The 17,784-nt window shown below is 42.9% G+C and overlaps 1 protein-coding gene across 2 annotated transcripts; it reads left to right on the forward strand.

The window, feature by feature from the left end:
* The first annotated feature begins 437 nt into the window (after positions 1 to 437).
* On the forward strand, positions 438 to 15,395 carry LOC142786467 (uncharacterized). Of its 2 annotated transcripts, none has more exons than XM_075884173.1 (4): positions 438 to 806; positions 5,781 to 5,843; positions 11,537 to 11,763; positions 15,048 to 15,395. In XM_075884173.1, exons 2-4 carry the CDS (start codon positions 5,840 to 5,842, stop codon positions 15,324 to 15,326), a joined length of 510 nt encoding a protein of 169 aa, XP_075740288.1. In that variant the 5' UTR covers positions 438 to 806; positions 5,781 to 5,839; the 3' UTR covers positions 15,327 to 15,395. The 2 variants fall into 2 exon arrangements, with proteins under 2 accessions (XP_075740288.1, XP_075740287.1); XM_075884172.1 differs by having other exon boundaries at positions 5,789 to 5,843.
* The last annotated feature ends 2,389 nt before the right edge of the window (positions 15,396 to 17,784 follow it).

The following is a 17,784-nucleotide window of genomic DNA, read 5'->3' on the forward strand; positions in this document are numbered from 1 at the left end:
TAATATTGCAATTTTATTCAACTCTTTCAAACGCGGCACCGTAAATTTCTACTGGGTGCTCGAACACGGCAAGCAGGTCGCGGGGCAAAATCTTTGTAACATTTTATTACCGAAACAGCGATACTAGCAATGCTTGAGCTGCACTAGCTGTTTTCTAAATTGTAACCTCCTCAATCTCATTACTGTGATCAGGAAACGGAGAGGAAAAGTACAGCAGTAGTACGTAGAGAAATATTCAATTTCAAGCCCTTTAGCAATATCATCTAAACAAATTGCCAGTTCACTGTTGAATTCTCGATGGAAACAAACAGCTGATCAGGGGCGCAAGCTTGGCTTGGCACTGGCTTGGCCGTTCATACAGAGCCAAAAGCCGCTGCAGGAAACTGGATTGCGGATCGTATTGAGACAAAATATTTTATACATTTTTGTTTTTTTTGTTTCATTTCTCTAATTGTTCTTGTAATGGCGTGGACCGCGCTTCGTGATCTCATGTACCGGCGCACTGTTTTTAAGTTTAGTATGGCGCACGATAATACATGATTGCGTGCTTTAATTTAAAAAGGTTCGCGAGTATGGCAGCAACACTGCAATGTCGGGAAGAGGATAGAACCAGTAGCAGTTGCATGCCCGGGTGGAGCGACTGATGCCCAGATGGAGGAATGTCAACCCGATGCCTTTTGTGTTGGCCGTTCTGGCAGTTCCGCCGACTTTATAGAAAGAGACGACCCCGTCACTTGTCCTCTTCTCTTTTCCTTCGGGCATCAGCGACAACATTGACGGACGACGTGTTCGACTTCACCGTGCACGTGAGTATAGGTTGGTTTTTCATTCGAGTGAATTCTTGTTCAGATTTGCAACTTGTCGACTTCATCCTGATCACCTGTCACCGGCAATAAGTCACATACGTGTGATATTTAGGTGAAATAAATGATAATGCACATTTTCTGCTCCATTTGCGTGACTTAGCTACACCAGGACATGAGGTAAAGCCTTTGTCGCCTAGCCACTAGCAGGCAAGATCGATCACTCGCATCCTTCAGTTCACGAATCAACGCGCCTGCCTTAAAATTAGTAAGCTGCTCGCAAAGAAATCTTACCGAGGCAATTTTGTTTTCTGTGAACAATGCACCGTAGATTTGTCTTGAATAACAACAAAAAAAAAAACTCGAAAAATGAATGTCGCGACCTTTTAGAAAACGCCGTGTCTAAGAGCTAGACGCGGCATTTTGTAAAAGGCTCATTAAATTCAGTATTTTGTTCGTAGTTTCTGCTTGAAATTATTATTGTCTATGAATTTCATGGCCCAATCTTTCACTTTGGCTGAAAATCTCGGCGGCAAAAACTTTGTTCAGTGTCCGTTTAAGGGCAGGTGTAGATGCCATCATTTCAGTCGCAAATCTTTTTGCTAGTCGGTCGGCTGGTTAACAATAAGGGTACTAACTAGAGTTCCAGATTTCATCAGCAACACATCATCATGGCTTCATCAGATGCTGCATTATATACATTCTATCCTTGTTTTTAAATAGGTGTACCGTATGGTCCACTGTTACAGGAAACAAGCGAGCTCATGGACAGTGAGCCATGTGGTGCTAACTGGCAGCGAGGCTTGTGAATGGGACGCATGCGCATAGAATCGGGGTGCGCCCAGTTTTGTCTGCCATTTCTCCGCCTGTACGCATGACAGCATTGGAAAGCGCATCCGTATTTTAGCTGCGCAATTTATCTAGCCCAGTGCCTCCTGCTTCAGGGATTTCCTGTGAGCACAAAAAATGCATGATTTTAATCGTTGCTGCAGTGTTTTGCAAGTTGTCACCGTAAAGCACATCATATTTTTCGCATAATGCTCGCTGCAACTAGCAAGTTTCGATGACTCAAAATGCTGTTCAGGTCTGATGTAGAAAACATTTTAAGCTCGTCCACGTGACCATGAAATATTGGTTTAATAAATAATGGAAGGCAGAGTTGGTATCAGTTGATTTACAGTGTGAAAATGAAAAGTGCGAAGGACCGTGCCTCGCAAGTAAGCTCCGAGAGCATGAGCAGAGAAGTAGCAGATGAGGATGCTCATGCGCTGCATTTCCAAATCTCACCAGCACTAATGCTTGACGGACTGCTGGCCACGCACTAGCGTGTTCTTTCTGAAACAGGACTTTGGCCCTGTAAGCAAGTTCTTGAAGGGCATAAGTAAAACGTCAAATGGGCCCCCTAAATGCACCCATCCTTGAACCATTGGGCTTATGAATTAGTGCCCTTTTCAAAATACAACTATTCTTTTCAAATACAACTATTCAAAATACATCTATTCTAAATACAACAGTGCACGAAGTTTAAAAATGGGAAAAAAGTCTTTAAATGTCCCCTTTGTACATAGTGTTCTTGTGATGTCACTTCTGCCGTTGTCTCCCTCTCTCGCCATGCCCAAGTAACTCCCTGGGTACCTACGGCAGTTCACGTGCTGCAGTGCGGTTTGTTGGGGGCTCGTCATCTGTTGCTGTGAACGATGTGGAAGCATTGTGGTTTTTTGTTGTCTTACTTTAACGAGCTCATTGGATTAGGAAGGCCTCGCTCGTTCACTCAATACAAGACCAGATAATCATGATGTGCAACACATACACCAGCCACGGCGTACACCGGTTGCCCGCCACAACCTATGAGGGCCTATTATCTTGCTTTCACTACGAATTGCCTGGCCCAAAAACAAGTGAAAGGTCAAAATCTCTCGAGCCGCAATTTTAAGAGTGGATGTGCGAAGCGCAGCTGCTCCCATCGAAAACTAGTCGTGCAGAGCTAGGCAAGTTTACAAGAGATATAATATTATAAATATATTGTCACGGCCTACGCCACCAAAGTAGCAATGCCCCCCCCCCCCAAGTGTTTTAAACAATGCTGATGTTGAGCTTGAGCCTCTTTGATTGCAATTTGTGGAAATAGTCGAGGAAAATATTATACAAGGCAGATAGCGACTTTGCGTGGTGTGTGCCGCGGTAATGCCAGTCATCACTTTATTTTTCACGTATGCTTTGACACACTTTTCACTTTGTATTTTGCTTTTGTTGTACGCTATTGTACAGTGGAGTCACTGAACATGATAGAGACCGTGTATAGAATTAATTGACTAATTAAAAAAAATCCTGACGCCCAACTTGAACCGATCGGCTATACTTCAAAGTGAACTAATATTGTTTCTCATTCTTTATAGTTTGTTTCAATGCAATACCAAATCTCCGCGATCGCCATCACGATTTTAACCGCCTTCCTCGCCATCATGGTTTTAACTGCAGACAAGTTTGTATGTACAGTATCTTGGTAAGCTATATCTGTTTGCAGGTAAATACTTGGCTATGGCACTTACCCGTAATGAAGTTGCACCTGAAGGTGCAAATATTGCAAAGTTTCTTCAAGTAGCTTTTGTTAATCTGCACCAGCCAAATACGCTGGTACTTTTAGGAAAATCAGAATGTGCGTTCTCAATTTTAGGTTATAACTTTCAGCGAAGAAACACCCTAAGCTCTGCTCCCTCTGCGTAGACTACTAAATCAACTTGCCTCACTAGCAGCTCATAATTCCTCAAACTTGCATCGTGAGGCAAAACTAAACGGGTGCAAGCACGAGGAGACAACATGGCAGTTGTAGGCGATAGATTCGGTTGGTGCCCGGGCATGGTGGTGGCGCATTTCGGAAGTGACGAAAAGGTGCTGCGAGATGCACGTGCACACTTTGTATAGTTGCTGTATTGGACAGCAAATTTTTTTCCTTATCTGGGCAGTTTTACCAAAGGAAGCTTCATCATATGGCGTGATAAATGAAGCGAATCCACAGGTTGAACCACATCATAGCCTCGCTGTGCTTTTGTACTTTTTTGCTCAAAATTTATTTGTACATATAAGTGACAACTTGCCAGTAATAAGGCAGCACTTGTTTCTTTACCATATGATCATCTCCGGTGTGCTGCTGCCTCAATATTTCAAATTCTAAGCATTTACACCATTGTATGTTAACTTTTGCTTTAAAGTGAGACAAGCCACATGTGTATCGTAGATCAAGAAGCATGCCAGTTTTACGTACTTGCAAGGTAAACATCAGAAATGCACAGTTGATCAAAAATACTAGTTTAATGGTGCATCTACATAGCAGAGCACCTGTGGCACCTCGGGAACAAGATAATGCCACATATGTTACAACAGATAATTAAAAAAGACAGGGGACGTGCCGTGAACAAGTAGAAACAAAAATAAAATGGCATGTGGCAGCGAGCGAAGGCGGCAAGGGGGGGGAGCCCGTGGGACTGCAGCGGATGAACGTAGGGTGTGTGTTTAATATGTGGAAGAAAAAAAAATTCAAAATTTTGGCGACTGAAATGAGGGTGACTTAGCGAGTGCGCTCATGACAAGAGTAAACACGGTTATTATTTTTTTTCAAATCTCTTTTGAAAGCCACGAAAAATCTGTATGTGGAGCAGCCTAACAGAAGGTCCGTGAAGGCAAATTATGAATTCGTCGTTGTACAAAGGCCTTTTTTTTTTTTTTTCATGCGCACCATCCCCGCCGCGGTGGTCTAGTGGCTAAGGTACTCGGCTGCTGACCCACAGGGGGCGGGTTCGAATCCCGGCTGCGGCGGCTGCATTTCCAATGGAAGCGGAAATGTTGTAGGCCCGTGTGCTCAGATTTAGGTGCACGTTAAAGAACCATAGGTGGTCTAAATTTCCGGAGCCCCCCATTACGGCGTCTCTCATAATCATATAGTGATTTTGGGACGTTAAACCCCACATATCAATCAATCATGCGCACCATAAATAGTGCTCAAAATTTAATTGCATATGTTGTTTTCATCCTCACTGTATTCCGTGCTGTTTATGATGTAAAAAAAAGAAAGCACGCTGAAGTGGTGCTGCTTTTGGGCAACAGTTGAAAATGGCGGGGTGCATGAATGCGGAATACTGCCGCTTACACTCAAATCACTCTTGTGGTCACCTCCCACTGTTTGCAGCATGTGTTGTGTATACACAGCTGCATATTTCCTAGCTAGAAAAATTTGATTTTAGGTGTTTCACGCCATTTTTCATGTAACTATTCCACAATTACACACACTGATCAGCAGGCTTTCAATTGCGCTGAAGGACACAGGTGCCATAAAATTAATAGTAGATACTTTCAAGAAACCGTATGTAAAGGCCGAAGCTTCATGCGTACATACATACACACACACCATATTGTTTTTTGTACTTTATGAAAGCTGCGAAGGTCTCATGTGCCTCCAAGCGTAACCTGTCTTATTTATTCTCCATCACCGCAAAAGTTTTGTGAGTTTCAAATAAAAGTACTTTGCGCATGGCCACGTTTGGGTAATTTTTTGTGTAGGTGTTATTTGAGCAGCCTACAGTGTTTACTTTATAAGCCTGTATGTATATGTTGCATTATAAGGATGCAGAATGTGTGTGGCTGTACAATATAGATGAAGTGTAAAAATTGTGTCTATTGTAGTGTTCTTGCAACCAATCTTACCCCCATATTCTAGAACGTCCCTCCACTCAACGCTTCACCTTCACTTGAGATGGCTGGTGGGAGCGCCGTCTCTAAGCAGAGAAAGTCGCTGCATGTCAGCAATAATCTGCTGTGATTCTCAAGTAGCGCAGCGTCGCTTTCAAACGAGCAGCGGCACAGTGCTCAACTCTGTTAAGTGAAGGGTGAAAGTCGAGTCGGGGAGCGTTTATGAATATGGGGGTTAGTTTTGTTGTCTTGTTAACCTGCCATTAACACTGGATTGATGCTGCTTTGCTCTAGCTGTACAGTGCTCTCCAAGGCTCAAGGAGGCACCGCACGGGGAAGGCTCGGAGCAAACCATGCGTGAGTTTCCTTTCATTGTTACACTATGCACGTATTAAGTGATAGACTTTAATGTATGCTATTTGTATTGTGCAAGTTTTTGGGGACATACAACTTCCAACACTTATATATTCTGACGAAAATCACGCAAGAATGAGAGAAGCTTGTGCAAAAATTATGCAAGACTGTAAGAAGCTTTTGCAGAAGTCTGTGAAATGAAGTTTTGAAAATTTGTGGCAATGTGTCATTGTACAGTGGTCAACAGTCTTGCTCAGCATGCTTGACTGCAGGGCTCCCGTCTGCACAGGCGCATCTACGGAGTGCCTGATGCATGATGGGCCAAATGTCAGCCTGCACACTGGTGCCTCTTATCCCCGTTTGTCTGTTACATCAGTGTCTCTTGTAAAGGGGATCAACTGTGCTACCTTTTTTTTTTTTTTCGAATGTAATGAGTTCTTTTTCCAGATTATTGTTGTTTTAAGGTAGAGCCTCACATTTCTATCAAATACTGAAGATTCTATTTTTCCTTCTAGATGCTATGAAGTCACTCCTTGTGTTACAATAGAGTGAACACTGTTATGAGAAAAGCTACTTTATGGAGTTAACTCACTCCATATTGACTTAACACACAGAGTTGGTGAAAACTACACTTCATTCCAGCTGCATTAGGAATAATATTCATTTGCATATTTCTGTTTCTTTTGTTTGTTTGTTGGCTGGAGGTTTGGAGTATAGGGTGGCCAGAGGGCACTGTGTAGTCTTTCTTCATCTTCCCAATTTTGTGAACATCAATTGATAGCCGTATGGGAAGCAGCAAGCATGCTGAAACAGCGGTGCAAGCATGCAAGATGTTCACCATTGCATGCAGTCAGTTGCTGTGAGCAACCCACTGCATACAATTAACTGCGAGTGGTGAACTAATGCTGCACTATGTGTGCCTCCTGGAAAGCTGCAATGGTAAAGTGCCACAATCGTATAGTAACATGGATAAAATCGCAATTTGTTTGTTGAATAATTTTGCAATAGAATCAATGGAGCTTTGGATAAATTTGTGTATCTGCCTGGTTCATCAAAGCTACAGAGTCAAATGCGGTATGTACTCGCGTATTATGTGTACTATTTTTGTCGATCCGGTTATGAAGTTTGAAGTTTGAAGTTTGAAGTTTATTTGCTTCCATTACAGAAACAAGGAGCAGGAGCAAAAGGCTACAAAGGCCTGACAAAGGGCTCCCACTCCTGTTGGCACTCAGCATCAGCGGTACATATGGCAATACAAAATTCATCACAGAAATTCATATCAAATTAAAGATCATATAAGCAGTATACAGACCATCTGATGAATAATACATGATAAAAAGATAACATGTAGGTTAAATCAAATCAATCCGGATAAGCAGCCCGGAATACCAAAGAAATATGCACAATAAACAGTCGCAAAATACATAAGATTATTATTATACAGAATAAAATATACTGACTTCAGTAAAATATAACAGTAAATATAACATAACAGTATGACATGAAAAAGATACGCATCATACATATTCCAATTGATGATTTATAATATACAGTTTCATAGATTTTTTCGACATAGTATTAAAATCAAGGGGGCTTAGGTGATTTATTAAATGCGGAACCTGGTAGCCTATATGCTGCCGGCCATAAGCTGTTCGGAACTTCGGTATTACCCTAGTTTCATTGCGTAGAGAATAACGACATTTTGATTGGGGTGATTTAGCTGTGTAGAGCTTGTTCTTTTTTATATGCTGAAATATTCTATAATAGTACATTTGGTTAGCTTTAAGCAAATTGTGTTTAATAAACAAATCATGCGTTCGCAAATCTCGAAGCCTACCTGTGTAGTTTTCAAAGCATCTAAGGACTCTCTTTTGCAATATTATCAATTTCTGATAATTTTTTGAGTATGTTGTACCCCAGACTAGCATGCAATATGTAAGGCGAGAGTAGAACATGGAGTAATATAATACTTTTTTAAGCCAAAGCGGTATCAGATCCCGGATTTTATTAAAGCATCCCGTGATTTTACTCAGTTCAGCGGACAATTTTTCCACATGTGTCGTCCAGGACATATCGCCTCTAAACCATATGCCCAGGAATTTATGAGCCTCTACTTGTTCTATTTGCACATTTTGAAACAGTATTGCTAGCTTAAAATTGATCGGCTTGTTAATAGGGGCAAAAATAATGTATTTTGTTTTATTGACATTGAGTTGCAATTGGTTGCTGTGCAACCACGACATAAGTAGTTTTAAGTAATTATTTATTGAAATTTGTAGCATTTGCAGCGACTTTCCAGCAAAAAATACATTTGTGTCATCAGCATACATAATTACACTTTGGGAATATGGTATATAAGCAAGATCGTTTATGTACAAGTTAAACAACAAGGGTCCAAGTATAGATCCCTGCGGGACGCCTTGTAGTATCTTTAATTTCGTAGATTTGGAATTGTTAATAGATACATACTGATACCTGTTTTGTAGATAACTTCGAATCAAGTCATGTGCTATCCCTCTTATCCCACAATCATATATCTTAGTCAACAAAATGGCGTGGCTCACAGAATCAAAAGCTTTTCTTAAATCTAGAAAAAGACCAATGGTGTATAATCTTTGTTCAATGTTATTTATTATTTCATGTTTTATAGAAAGTAATGCTTCTTCACAGGATCGTTTTTTTCGAAACCCATATTGCACGTCAGACATAATAGAGTACTTTTGAACAAAACCATCAACGCGAACGTTTATGACTGTCTCAAAAATCTTTGACATGACTGGTAATACCGATATAGGGCGGTAATTATTAAAAGTGTAGTCTGTGCCACCTTTGTGCACCGGGCACACTCTAGCCAGCTTGAGTGCTTCTGGGAACACACCCTGTTCGAGCATGCAGTTAATGACGTGGGTTAAAGGACTGCAAATTATATCCATTACATATTTCACGGCAGCTGGTTTGATATCGTCGTAGCCTGCAGCTGCATTGTTTTTTAGGTTACGCATGATGTTTGACAGTTCGTGCTCCGTAGCTGGTGCCAGTACAATAGAATTACTTGAACTGGTTTTTTTTTTATACGCATCTACACTTGGATGTTCATAGCGCACAGTCGAACTGTACTCTCCACTACGAATGAATTGGTGGTTTAACATATTAGCGGCTTCGTCATCATTTAGGATGCCTTGATTTGTAGTTACAACTATTGGCGCTGCGTCATTCTTTCTTTGAGCAAGATTGTTAACCGCCTGCCAGAACTTTTTTTTGTCATTTGCTACTTGGGAGAACAAATTCTCATAATAACAGATTTTAGCGTATCTAAGTTCTGCATTGAGCTTATTTCGATATTTTTTGAACTCAGCAAACTTTTGTGGGTCTCGCGTCTTAACGAAAGAATGATACATGTTATTTTTAGCGGCAATCTTATTTAAAAGTGCCCGCGTAATCCATGGCTTTCTAATCTTTTTCTTCCGGGTACGCTTAGTTGTCTTAATAGGAAAGGCTAGCTCGTAGCATGACATGAAACTGGCATAGAAATTGTTATATGCTTTATTTACATCACTTTGCTGGAAAATCGGTTCCCAGTTTGTCTTTTGGATCAGAGAGCGGAAATGAGCTAAAGAATTCGGGTTTATATTCCGATATGTGCACACGCCCATTTTTATGCTTTTATCATTTGTCTTTGGCAAGAAACAAAATATCGGCAAATGATCACTTATGTCCACTGATAAGAGGCCAGCATAGCTACTTGTGCCAGGTGCATTTGTAATGGCGACATCTAGCAACGTCGCGCTATCCGCTGTAATACGAGTGGCTAGATTGATAAAATTTTCACAGCCATAAGCATATAGAGTTCGCTTAAGTTCACGCGCATTAGTGTCATTTCCCAGCATGTTGATATTCAAGTCACCCATTATCAGAAACTTTGAACCAGTGTTAGTTAGATAGTTTAATAGTTCATCAGTGAATTCAAAGAATGGCGTCTTATTTCCGTTTGGGGGCCGATATATGACACATACATAAAAAGATTTCAAACATACCGTAAGACATTCTATATGTTCGTTAGTAGTGGTGAAACTTGAAATCACTTCGTATTGCAGATGTTCTCTAAGATACATAGCCACGCCGCCACCACGCCCATTAGTACGTGTGATGCCTTGGTATGTGTACCCTTCTAATTGAGGCGGCTTTTCACTTTGCGTTAGCCATGTCTCAGTAAACATCAACACATTGAAGCTAATGTCCATATTTTCAAGAAATTCTCGCAGGTCATCTCCTTTGTCTCTAATACTTCGTAGGTTTAAATGCAAGGCTGCCATGAACTTATTTGGATTTAACTTAGAAACAGAAATATTAAACGAGTCATAATCGTGATAAGTACAGCAGTTGAGACCGGAATTAGCCATGTATGTCAGTAATTAGTGCACAAAATTGTGTTCAGCTAGACTGTGGCATTCACTCGACCATTTTATCAACATCATCCAAACAGATTAGGCGAAGCACAGGTGCGGTTTCATTTCGCCGTGCGAAAATCTTTCCGCCAGCTGTCCACACAAATTTCCAGTTAACAGCTCTTTTCTTTCTGATGGCAGCTCCGAGCAGCTGCTTAGCTTCTTTCGTCAAATGCTCATTGATGAACACTGGATTCTGCATGTGCGAAGCTAGTAGGAATCGCTGGCCTAAAAGCCCAACTGGGAATGGGAATATATGTTGCAGGCGCTGTCACAGCTGTCTCAAAGCGGATTGTCATTTGTTTGCGAAGCCTGTTCAAATGCCCCCATTTTCTTGAAGTTCTTCCAAACATTGCTCACAAAAACCAGTTCCCACGACAAGGTTATACCAGAGAACATAAGTACTCTCCAATAATTGTCGGGAACCCAACGCAAAGTAAGATGCAGACAAGGAAGCGCGATGCCAACACAGTGCTCTGTGTGTCGCCCTTCATGTGTGTGTGTCCCCATTCCTTGTCCCAGTCTTCTATTGCGTTGTGTTCCCTCCGATATCTAACCAACACACCCAAGCTTCTATGCTAAGTCTTATTCAACGCACTCTTCTGCTGGCTCCCATACTGAATATTGCATGTCGAAGAACTCCACGCTGATGTGCTTAGCGGTAGCACGGTTTCAGTTTTCTTCGGTAAGCTTTATAACAGCAATCTGCCTCGTATATAATTATTGTAGCCTATTACAAGGAACGGTAAAAACGCAATGGCCAGATGGCGAAACCAAAAAAAAAAAGAAAATGAGTGCGAAAACCTGCCTCATATAGTTGATGTGACAGGTCCTTGCACGCGTTCAACATCTGTGCTGTGTCTCGGGAATAAATTCTTGCCGTGGAAGAGGTGGGAAGATAGGAGGAAAACCTTTAGGCGTTTCGGACTACACATAAACAGGTTACGGTTTTCAAGTTCGATATTCTAGGGAAAGCATAAAAGTTCATGGAAGAAGGAACCTTGCACTCGGCCCATTTTGTGTAAGACTGCACTCGCCTGCTCGACAAGAGATGTGCCTGACCAGAGCATCATGAAGTCAAATGTGTCTGTGTGTGTGCTGGCAAGGTGGCTCGGGCTGGTTGGGGAGGGCAAAGTATGCGAGCAAAAAGTTTCTTGTAGTAAAGCAGGCTGGCTAATTATACTGGTGAGCAAATTATGTGAGGATGCAAATTGTGAGAGTAAATATAGTATGTACTCTTGTATGTTTCAGCTCTGTTGCTACGGATCCTGCGGATCGAACTTGGCATCCGGCAGCAACAAAGAGAGGTTCTGCAGGAGGTGCGACAGCTGAAGCTCGAGGTACGGCTCTTGTCCGTGCCTCAGCACGCCCAGCCAGCACAGCCCCCTTCTGACCTTCCCCGGCTGCCTGCTGGTACAATTGGAGACCTGGAGGCAGCAGAGGCAGCTGTGCAGAGTGAAGCTGTGGCTGCGACTTTGGTGTGTATTTCTTGATTTTTAATATGCCTATGTAACATGCAGAAATTTAGTACTGCTTTAAGATACTGTGTTTCATGAAACAAGCTAGCCAGGTAATCTCATGAGCCACTGTATTACAGTCGAATATGAATAATTCGTACTCAAAGAGGCCAGAAAATTTGTTCAAATTAAAAGAAGTTCAAAATAATGAAAGTTACCGTAATTACTTGAATCTAACACGCACCTTTTTCCGGTTAAGAGAGTTCATGAATCGCATGCGCGTTAGAATCGAGTACGAAAAAAAAAAAATGAATATGGTCATTCTATTGCCATCGCCACTTACAAAATGGCCGCCCCCTACGTGCGTCGGCATGGCGCGTCGGTCATTTCTGCCTATGTGTTTCCCATGTGCGGTACTTCATACGTGTGCTGAGGAGTTCGTCATCTTGTAGTACATTAGCATAGACGGCATGGTAGGGCCGACTCCAAAAATTCGACGAGTGCACCACAATGCCGCTTCTAATAGAAAAGTCATCGCGTGTGCCGGAACGGACAGAAATCGGGCCGCATCGTGGTTATTCGAAGTTCCCGAAACGTGCGTGCGGGACTGGCGGAAACAAAAGCAGGATATTGTCGACAGCAAAGATTCACGCAAAGGCTTCAGTGTACCACAGCAGGGTCGGTTTCCACAAATTGAAGAGCTGCTCGGTGAGTATGTGATTAAGCAATGAGCGGCACAGCGGCCCGTGACGACAGAACTGCTCCAAGTGCAGGCTATGCAGTTAGCCTTAGAGAAAGGGCTAATGCAGAGCCATTTTAAAGCGAGCAGGTGCTGGCTAACGAACTTTATGAAGAGAAAAGGCTTTTCCCTCCGAAGGCGAACGGGCATATGCCGGAAGTTGCCGGAGGAGTACGAAGAAAAGCTTCAGAGTCTTTAGCGGTTCCTCCTAAACTTGCGGCACAACAACGGCTACCTGCTTGGGCAAATCGGGAATGCCGATCACACGCCTCTTTACTTCAACATGCCTGGCACCACAACCGTCTAGGAGAAAGGGGCGAAGCAAGTTTGTGTACTGACATCGGGCGACGGTAAAACTAGAGTGACAGCAATGCTCCGTTGCACGTCAGATAGGCATAAGCTTCCCCCGTACTTCATATTTAAACGGAAGACGCTCTCAAAAATTGTCGTTTTCCCGAGTGGTGTGATCAAGCGGGCCAACGTGAAAAAAGGGTGCGCATTGCAACTGATGTCTTTTTTTTTTTTTTTTTGTCGTGGAAACCGGGCGCGCATTACAATCGAGGGCGCGGTAGAATAGAGTAAATACGGTAATTGAGCGGAGGGCTCACCATGCAGTGATGCATGTGCATGGAGAAGTTTTATTCACAAATTACAGGACATCCGTCATTAATTAAAGTAGTCAATACATGTCTGTACACGTTGGCCTTGCAACGAGTCAACAAGTTTTGCGTGCAGTTTGCAAAGCATTTGTACTTCGGCTTCAGTATTCTCCTGGCAATAGAAGTTGCGCGCGGCAATGTCCAGTGCTGACACTCTTTGAAGACAACTGTGTTTCCACTGTTACCATCTGCGCTGCAGCCGGAGCGTGGCCAGCACATGATGAGAAAGGAGGAGCGTCTTCACCTGGAGAAAAGCAGATAGGCATTCGAGAGAGAAACACTCCGCGGCAGCTTTTTTTTTTTCTCTTCATGCGTGGTGTTGAAAGGAGAAGAGTCTCTACATAGCAGGAACGAAAAACAGGGAAGCGTGACACCGGCGCGTTGCAGATCGGCATGAGAGAGAGCCCACTCTCTGCGACAGCTTTTTTTCCCCTCTTTCTCTTCGTGCGCAGTGTTAAGAGGAGAAGGGTCTCTACGTGGCAGGGACGGAAAAAGCCGAAGCGTGGCACAGGAATGTCGCAGATTGGCATTTGGCAAACATTCCACCGCAGTCTTTTCTTTCCTTTTCTTCATTTTCTTCTTTAAGCACAGCGATGAGGTGTCTGAAGTGCCACCGCAGGATTGGGCGGGGTGCTGAGAGCATTTTCGGAGTGCGGTATAGCTTTCATAGGACCACAGCGTCAGTTCGAATTAAGTGTGTTGGAATTAATGAGATTCGACTGTATTTACTATAGTCTGTGAAGTCCGAGTGAACTGTCCTAAGCTAGCAGACGATGTAGGCGGCATCGTGTGTTTGATGGGCAGTGACTAGCAATAGCCTGCTTAAAACAGACATTCAGTAATTTTGTTCATTTATCACCCTATTTCGTGTCCGCTGCGGCTCTCTCTACTTTGAGCTACAGTTCACCCTGCCTTGTGTTAGCCGATTTTTTACTTTTTTAAAAATCTAACATGCACCCCATTTCGCAGGGTGAAGAAAAATGCACCTTTGTTTATTGTGATGAGATTTCTAAAGCGACATGCCTCTTTGTTGGCTATCACAGAAAAATATAGACAGCAAATGGTGCGACCATCTAGTGCGACCTTTATTTTTCTATCAGTTTCATCTATGACCAAGATTTGGTCGCTCTAAGGTTGCCTCTTAGTACGCCTTGATCATGTTCATTTATCTTGTTGTGCTCTGCTTACAAAGCATTGATTAAAAACATGTCCTAGCTTCTTTTTGAATTCCACATACTTTATCGTTTTTCACCTGTAGAAGCTACTCCTGGTCAACATTCAGGCAAAGACATTGTAACCTCAAAGAAACGTGTATTGGAATTTGAGCACTGTACAAAGTAATTATACTATTTCATAGCTAGAATCAATATTTATTAAGGGTTATAACAGTGTTGTATTTGATTTCATAACAGCAAAACTGCATTCAGAGAAGGACTCTGAAAGGTTCTCACACTGAGTGTGAGAGGGCTGATGTGGAAACCATTTTAGGTCAAGTGAGTTGAAGTTAGCGTAAAAAAACAATGAAATGTTGTGATGCCCGAAAATTCAAGTTGTTGTTTTCAGTGTCCTCTTCTTGCAGATTTTTATCATGAAAACATTTCGATGTGCTGTTGCGTTTACCCCATCTATGCTTCTTGCATTTTTTTACAGCGCAAGGACCTCCTGCAGATTGGGGGACGTGGCCTCCGAGAAATTGGTGTGAATGCCATGAAGGCTGTATTGGCACATGACGTGCAAGTGCTGTACAGCCTTCATGGCAGAAAAGGGAAAAGGGCCTTTGTGAACCTGAGGCTCTGTAGATTAGTGACAGGTTTAACTTGTTCATTGTTTTATGTGTGTGTTACCATGTGTATTCTCTGTACTGCAGTGCTTCATGTGTACTATGGTATTTCTGTTCTTGTATGCAGATGTCATCTGCCAAAAAGCAGGGTGCGACCAGGCGGAGGCCCTCAACTTTATTAAGAGGTGGCTGCCAGGGTCTGGTGATCGCTGTGGGGGCAGGAAGCGGCGCTTCAGAGAAGCATTTGTTGTGGAGCAGCCCGATGATCCCTACTCTCAGAGTGCAGATTATCGGCTGCTCGCGGCAGCTGGCTTCCTGCCAAGCCACAGCAGCCAGGGCCTTGACAGCACCACTGCCACTGTGCCCCCAACGCAACCTGACCTGCAGTAGAGCGGGCCTTTTTTAGTTGTGTATATATATTTTTCAATGTATACATTTTTTGTTGTACCAAATAAATAAAAAAACAAAGAATAAATGGTCTGCAGACTGTCGGTGGTGCACTGTTCGGCTAGCTTATGCTGATTCGGAAGCACCATCACCATGTTTTAGTTACAAAAAAATGCTCTAAACTGTATGAATATTCTCGATTATCATATGGGGGACATATGTGGGGATTGCAAGTGGGGGACGTACGCTTTCAGCATTTACTTCCTAACGACTTTTTTTGATCTGCTGTACCAAATACCAGTACCAAGTAAAGCACTCTCTATTGCAAAAAATAAATTGGTAAAAAAAATAAACTACACTTCTAGTGTTAGCAAAGGGAATGACGTATAAAAGATGAAATAGATCGAGTAACTGTTTTCAGTTCTCAGCATTCAATTTTCTGTTGCCCCAAGTATACAGGGCTGCAAAACTACAAGAGCGGGTCATCGAGGCATATTGTTTAAATCTTCCGGTAAGAAAAATTCTCTACTAATAATGGTTACATAATGGAAAGCCAATCAGTAGCCAATATTCGTCGTGCAGGAAACATCGGTGTGATAACGGCCTTTCATTGGCTGCAATGTGGCCCTGGATTGGTCCAATGTCGGCCGTACATCCGTAGCCAATATTCGTCGTGCAGCGAACATCGGCGTAAAAATGGCATGTGATTGGCTGAAATATGGCCCAATGTTGGCCGAACATTGGCAGCTTTGTCGGCAATACGATGGGCCTTCGTCGGCCCAATGTTGGTTGCATACTGGCTAAAACATCGGCAAAACGTCGGCCCATCATTGGCTTGAACGTCGGCCCGACATTGGAAGAAGTTGCACTTCCGACGTCGGCCCGACGTCGGTGCCGATGTTAGCCGATGTTGGTCCAAGATTGGTCCAACGGCGGCGTGCTGCCTGGGTCAATTTAAGCTGAACCCTCTTTGTAAGTCTCCAGGTTTCTGCTCTGTAGCTAAGTACCGGCAAGATACAGCAGTTATATACCTTCCTCTTGAGCGATAGTGGCAATCTACCTGTCATAATTTGAGAGTGCTTGCCAAATGTGATCCACCTCATTCTTATTCTTCTAGTTACTTCAATCTCGTGGTTCGGCTCCACGGTTATTACCTGCCCTAAGTAGGCATAGTCTTTCACAACTTGAAGTGCACTGTTACCTATCTCGAAGCGCTGCTCTTTTTCGAGGTTGTTGTACATTACTTTCGTTTTCTGCAGATTCATTTTAAGAACTACCTTTCTGCTCTCCTTGTTTAACTCCGTAATCATGAGTTGCAATTCGTCCCCTGAGTTACTCAGCAATGCAATGTCATCGGCGAAGCGAAGGTTACTAAGGTACTCTCCATTAACTCTTATCCCTAACTGTTCCCATTCTAGGCTTCTGAAAACCTTGCAGGCACTTCCTTGGCCATCTGCTCTTTGTTGCGACAGCATCATTGTGTCGCTGACAACTGAATTGAACGCGTACCAAGGAGCTCAAGCTTCCATTTTTATGCCTACTACTTCTCTATTAGCTGTGATGTGCACTTGCGCAGCTGCACAATTCGCAATGCGTGAGGCGCTGGATACAAGCCACTCCTTGCTCAATTCACGTGTGTTGATGCTCGGTGTGATTCTAGAATTGTGCGACGCAATGACACATGCGATAAGGAGACCCATTCCTATATATGATACTCATATAGTAAAACACCTGCATACAACGCTGATGGCCCTAGTTAGATAGTAACTACGTACAAAAAACTTTGACTATTTATTTTATTTGCGTCTTGCGATTTGTCTTTCATGGACAAAAGGAGGTTTTTATGCTCCGCACCAATGACACCGACACCAAGAATTACCGCGAAACAAGCTCGTTAACGTGTAAAAGCACGGATGAAAAACAGAATCCGCATGAAGTTTAGGTGCATTTCAGAAGGCCAGAGCAGCCCAATCTGAAAACAAATCATCTCGACGCGGGCATTTTGATTTTTTTGCACATAACATTTACGTTCATACTCTATATTTGCCTTTGGTGGTACGTGTTTGCCTTTGTTGGTACGTGTTTGGTGGTACGTGTTACCCTGGTGTAGATTTAACAGTGAACGAAGTTGATGCATTCATGAATGAGAGGAATTATTGGATAGCTGCCAACACGTCATAGCATCGCCTGCTACGCTATGCGAACAGGCAAGAAAAGGGTGTTCCCCACTCGCACTAATGCCAAGCAGTGGCGCTGACGGACGCTTGCCCGTGCAAATGTACATATAGGCATTTTAGGTGCGCGTTAAAATCCCCGAATAAATTTCCGGAGCCCTCCGCAACGCGGTATCCCGAATTTCCATTGTGGTTTAGGGACGCTATAATCAGTCAATTATTTATTACAATAAGAAACTTTACCTAAGTTCCGTTTTGCTGTGGGTAGAGGAACAATAACTCAAGAAGATGGCAACGAGTGGA

This window comes from Rhipicephalus microplus, unplaced genomic scaffold, assembly GCF_043290135.1.
Source record: "Rhipicephalus microplus isolate Deutch F79 unplaced genomic scaffold, USDA_Rmic scaffold_24, whole genome shotgun sequence".
Classification (NCBI taxonomy): Eukaryota; Metazoa; Arthropoda; class Arachnida; order Ixodida; family Ixodidae; genus Rhipicephalus; species Rhipicephalus microplus.

Excerpts from the sequence above, each read along its gene's own strand:
- LOC142786467 (XM_075884172.1), top strand. The coding sequence starts at position 660 with ATGTCAACCCGATGCCTTTTGTGTTGGCCGTTCTGGCAGTTCCGCCGA. Across the intron at positions 807-5,788 it reads TGTTCGACTTCACCGTGCAC|TGCTCTCCAAGGCTCAAGGA; the intron begins GTGAGTATAGGT and ends CTAGCTGTACAG. Across the intron at positions 11,764-15,047 it reads AAGCTGTGGCTGCGACTTTG|ATGTCATCTGCCAAAAAGCA; the intron begins GTGTGTATTTCT and ends TCTTGTATGCAG.